At 40.0% G+C, this 6,000-nt stretch overlaps 1 protein-coding gene across 1 annotated transcript in view; it reads right to left on the minus strand.

The window, feature by feature from the left end:
- Positions 1-6,000, minus strand: part of fbxo28 (F-box protein 28) — a 47,629-nt gene that overhangs the window by 40,119 nt on the left and 1,510 nt on the right. The window contains exon 2 of the mRNA XM_088304131.1: positions 190-299. Within this exon, the coding sequence (XP_088160257.1) occupies positions 190-299 (110 nt within the window). The remainder of the gene's footprint in view (positions 1-189; positions 300-6,000) is intronic.

Consider the following 6,000-nt stretch of genomic DNA (forward strand, 5'->3'; position numbering starts at 1 on the left):
CCAACCCCCCCCCCCATAAAAAAAAAAAAAAGCCGAAAGATAAACACGAGTTCACTGTAGTAGACCTTCCACCTGAGGCTTGGGTATGGGCAAAAAATAAAGGTTTTTGCCCCGTGCATCAACAGACCTTTGCAAGTTGCTACTGACTAAGCATCAATGTAAGCACTTCTTTTGACAAATGGCGCTTACCTGGGAAGTTGAGCTTTGACTTGCCTCTGACACATGCTGTGATAACGCTCCACCTTTAGGAAGCCCTGATTAAGAACGCGCTGGCATATCATATCCATTCGCTTACAAACCTGGAGGGTACAAAAATAACAAAAGTCAAGGTTATTCATATAGTAGCATAGTCTCCCATGTGCGTGAATAAGATCAATTGACAAATCTTGTGGTATGAATATTCTTTGTTACTTAAGAATCTTTCATTTTCCATGCTCAGGAAGCTGATGGTGATGGTGATGAGCAAAACCAACCAACTCAGGTGATTCGTGCACTGACTGCCCAACGGCTGTCTATATAAAGTAAATGCGCTTCACGTTATTACCTCATCTACCAACTGATGACATTAGGAGCAACTGGGGGTTCAGTATATTGCTCAAGGATATTTTGACGTCAATGGCCGGGGAGCGACCACACAACCTCTCAGTTCGGAACCGACCAGTCTACCACTGATCCATGCGGTCCTAGTAGATTCCCATGACGGCCAAACGTTGACATCATATCATATTAATAGGTAAATAAAAATGGATCAACGCCAGCTAAACTTTTTCTTCATACGTGAGAATTTCCACATGCTGATGGGACTTGGAGTTGAAACACTGATCACAAACAATACAGTCATTGAAGTGATGAGAGTTTTGGATTTTTTTTTTATATTTGATGCGCCACGCTTGCATTGAGTTTCTTGGCAAACTGATCAACTCTCAATTTGCACCATCTCCTAAGCGTTTAGTTATGAGAACGGCATTCTGATTAAACTGCTATTTTTGATAGATAACCAAGATAGCAGGTGGTGTGGGGCGTGGTGTTGCAGCTCCTATTTTTCACCACTGTACATGAGAATAACCTCTAATTTACCAAACTGTCAATGGTCACGTTAGTGAAGAGTAGTTGTAGTTGTTCAAAATAATAAAAGATAAAAATTAAAACAATGACACAGCACGAACATGTAGCTGTCAATACCTGTAACTCCAGAAAGACTTTGTCCCGATACAAAACAACCATATTCGTCTTTAAAGGCAACCACAAGGATGCAAAAAATGTTAAGAGTGTGTGCCCAAATGAGTGGGGGGTAGATATTATCCATTTTGTTTCCCACTACTTGGAAAATAGAGCGTAAAGATTTAGTTGTTGCTATATCTGGAAGAGATATTACAAATTCAACAGAAGACGAAAATTTATTTTCACAAACACAGAACTGATTAAACTGTGAGAGTGAATGTGTATTGTATGAATGTCCAAAGTTTGAGTAATCTAAAACTGACTATGGGTTGTGAGTAAAAACACCCAGGAATACCCACTCCAAGTTGGGAGTAGAAGCTTGGTATTCGACCCAGAGTGAGGCACTTTGAATTTTTTTCAACACTGAGGAACCATAACTAGACATCTAGAATAATTAAGACAGTCGGAAATGGCGGCAAAGGTGACCAAGAAAATTAACTGTCCACTTTCCGAGGCTGAAATAAAAGAAAAATGTCATTTAGTTGAAATTGACAATAAAGGAACAACAAAATTTACTGGAAAGTGGCAGGAAAATAAGGATTTTCTGGGAATGTGGACAACTGTGAAGAATTGACAACACCCACGGTAAAATGTGGTTTTGTTGCAAAGCCCTTTTTGATAGGGCTAGACAAATTCAAGGTCGTAAGAGACATTTACATTCGGCCCTCACCAGAAGCTGGTGTGGACAGAAGCCGCGTTCTATGGAAACTAAAGAAATGCGTGTATGGACTTGCGGACGCATCCCTCTATTGGTACAACCAAGTCAGACAACTCATGCTGAAAACTGGTGGTAAAATGTCACAAGTTGACCCCGCGATATTCTATTGGCAGAATGAGCAATCTTTGGTCACAGGATTATTGGCGTGTCATGTGGATGATTTTCTTTGGGCCAGGTCAAGGAACTTTGTTTCCAATGTTATCCCTGTAATTAAGTCTGCTTTTCGTGTGGGCCGTGAAGAACATGACAATTTTTCATATGTGGGGATGGACATTGCAACTGTTGACGGTGTAGTGCAGGTGCATCAGAACACTTACATTGACAGCCTACAACCAGTTCCTTTAGAGAATACACATGCTGTACAGAGAGATGCTCCACTGAATGAGTCAGAGAGAGATCAGCTCAGGTCCAAAATTGGACAGATTTTGTGGGTTGCTAAATAAACAAGACCTGATGTAATGTTTGACACATGCAGCCTGGCATCGAACATTAAAAATGCTACTGTTCAGTCCATACATGAAGCCAACAAGGTGATACGGAAACTTAAGTCAGAGAAAGTCACACTTAAGTTTCAGTATTTGGGCAAAAATGATGATTTGAGTTTGACTGTCTTCAGTGATGCTACGCTGGGGAATCTTCCAGATGAAGGCACGCGGGAGGGGCTTTAATTGCTCTCATGGGAAAATTTGGAAAATTCTCCCCTTTGTTTTAGCAATCTAAGAAAATCAGACGTCTAGTGAGGAGTACACTGGCAGGAGAAACATTGGCCATGTCAGATGGTATTGACAATGCCATGTTCTTGGCTACACTCTATTCTGAGCTTACTACTGGAAAAGCTGACCTGAATACTTCCTCTCATCTGTGTCACTGATAACAATTCCTTGTTTGATGCTCTTAAATCCACAAAACGGGTCACAGAAAAGAGACTTAGGTTAGAAATAAGCAGTATCAAAGAACTCCTTCAGGTAAACAAAATCAAAGAAGTGCACTGGTCAGATGCAAAGTCACAACTTGCTGACTGTTTAACAATGACGCAATGATACAATGACAACAACGACATAAAATTGCTCTTAAATCTTAAATATTAGCTTTGGACTCAGAAGTTTACGGCCATAGATTGCCATCTAATGACGTGTTTTACTGTCAGCATTGTTATGTACGTGACACTCCCCCCCGCCGCCCCACCGTGTTTTCAAATGCGTTATGAACATGTGACATGGCACATTTTAATTGAAAATATTAGTTTCAATGTCATTTATCTTTTTCTTTTAAAGTAGTAGCAACAAAGTGGCTTGTTATGCCTGAATAACAGTAGCAGAATTTATTTGATCAAAAAGACGAGGATAACACCAATTAATTTTCTTTCTAACATACATGCATTATGGTATTTTGCATTTTTTTTTTTACTCATCTGGTAGTAAATGAGTTATCCAATTTACCATCATCTCAAACAATATACCCAGGTCTTAAGATGGTACAGCCGAAATTATAAGTCAATCGGATGAACTCTCAAGGATCAGGGTGTAAAAGAATGAAATGTGCAAAATTGGGCCAAAATTGGACTTTCAAAAATTCAGAACTCACCTCCTGTTCATTTTAAACGATTGCTATGAAAGTCTTTTGTGTATGTCTTCGGGTGCTACATGTGCCTGCCAATTTTCGCAGGCCATGGTCAAACGTACCGCGATTGGTTTTTAATTTCCCACTATAGGGGGCGCTATAGAGCCATTTTGTTAGCATCGTTGATGCAGACTTTATGATATAAAATTTTTCATCCAGCCCAACGAGCGTGCAAAGTTTGGTGAGTTTTCTTACATATTTAGCGTGTCAAAAGTGCGGTCAAAGGATCTTAAAAACAATACAATACAATTTATTTATGTAGTGCATTTCGCAACAGCTGCAGTTGTAACAAAGCTCTTTCCATAGGGTGTAATATAAGATAGCGGGAAATTAGAACAGTAAAAAGACTCTTAGTGCCATATGCAAAACTTTACAGAAAGTCCGCCATTTTGAATTTACTTTAAAGGTTGGTGTCGCCTTGACTACAAAAGCTGCTGGAACTGGACTGAAATCATAATTACTTCTAAACATTTCTCCAATTTGATAAGAGTCCAAGCCTGAACACATCCACAAACCTACTTTTTATTGTAGTGGCAGTGCCAATTACTGTCTAAAGCAGGGGTGCTCATTACGTCGATCGCAAAGGTAGTATGGGTAGATCGCATGACATTCAAAAATAGACGTCAGCCTATCATTATCCGTCATGTGATTGATACAGGGCACCCAGTCAGATGACACCAGATTATTTTTGTGACACATAGGTCACCACGCATGCGCAAAATACGGTGCTAAGTACAGCACAACTAACGAGTTGGCTACCTCCAATTTTAAGCCCTCGTTTTATTCTCTTGAACTCAAGGGAGGTATAAACATGAGTGGGGGTGCCGGACCAAGTAAGAAGACAAAAACGTATCACTTTAATACGGAATGGGAGGGGTTGTTTTTCACAATGACATTTTCGAAGTGCGTTTGCCGTCGCAATACCAAAGAAGGGAAATTTGGAGCGGCATTTTCAGACTGTTCATGGTAAATATGATACCGACTTTCCGCCGAAAAGCGAGCTGAGGAAGAGAAAGGTGAAGGAATTAAAAAAATAGTTGTCAGGACAGCAGTCATTTTTCAGACAACTTACTTGAAAAGCGAAAGCCACTCACTCACTTACTCATTCCTGCATACAAGTAAATACTTTCTCACACTACATATTTTGCGTCAGGAGGCCAAAAGATACATAAAGACATGAGTTACCAAAGATTGGTCATCTCTCTCTCTCATATATATATATATATATATATATAATATATATATAGGTTGATTGGACACTCTAAATTGCCCCTAGGTATTGGTGTGAGTGCGGATGGTTGTTCGTCTGTGTGTGCCCTGCAATTGGCTGGCAACCACTTCAGAGTTAATAGCTGCACACAGGTCTAGTTTGTTTTATTGTTTGTTGTTGTGTCCAGCACCCCCCGCAAATCTAACAAGTAGCGTTCTAAATGAGGAGGTGAGCAAGGAGACGCTAAGCGTGCTAATCGCTAAAATGAATTTCTTGTACGGATGTACTCCACATCACAGCTACATTAGCTATCACATGAGTCATATGTGTAGGAAGATTTTGGAAACTGCCAGTCAACAAGTCTGTGTTAAGGACTGTCCTCAAATTACAGATTCCAGGGTGACATATGTGGCACAAATCAAATATGAATTTTTTTCCCCCATTCTGATTGTTGTAGTAGTTGGAAGTAGTAGACCCGTCCTGGCTGCAGCTCAAAATCTGATGATATCTGCCATTACGGAGTAAATTAAGTTACATAAATCAAGAACACTGTCTATCCATAATTGTTCTGTGAAGCAACTGCGGATTTACAGTATTTTTTGTGAAATATCATCAAATTATCATTGGAGTTTTAAAAATATATATATTGGCCACCCTTCCAAACATGTATGGTATAGAGCCAAAGATATAGTACTGATATAGGACATCATATACCCACAAACTGAACTGCACTGTATTTTGTCAGAGTGAGCCAGTTAATCTTTCTGTCCCCCTGACCAATAAATAATATGCGGAAACTCAGCATGCCTCTGTTTCACACTTAATGTGTCCTAAAATAAATCTGATTATTCATACCGTGCATATTATTACTCTACTGCAGACATCATCAAATGGCGGACCGGTTCGGACCGGACCCATGACCAATCTATGATGAATTTTTTTCAGGGCGCATTCGCAAACGTTGACGCAGCAATTCTAGTTAATACGGAAAAGGCGTCACTGATTTGAGCCAATCAAATCTTTTGTTTCTGATCCACTGCCAATTGCGCAGCAGACCGGAAGAGAGTGCTGCTGACAGTATGCCTTGCTAAAAAGTTAGCAAGGTCGATGCGTGTTGTTTTAAATGAATGGACTGAGAAATTTAGTTTCGTTCTGGCTGCAGCCGATTCAAAACCAGTGTGCATCATATGCTCCGAAACAGTCGCAACATTGCGAAGCGCCACTACGAAAC

The sequence above is a fragment of the Idiotropiscis lumnitzeri genome, chromosome 9 (genome assembly GCF_059441095.1).
Source record: "Idiotropiscis lumnitzeri isolate Australia: NSW breed Sydney's pygmy pipehorse chromosome 9, RoL_Ilum_1.0, whole genome shotgun sequence".
NCBI lineage: Eukaryota > Metazoa > Chordata > Actinopteri > Syngnathiformes > Syngnathidae > Idiotropiscis > Idiotropiscis lumnitzeri.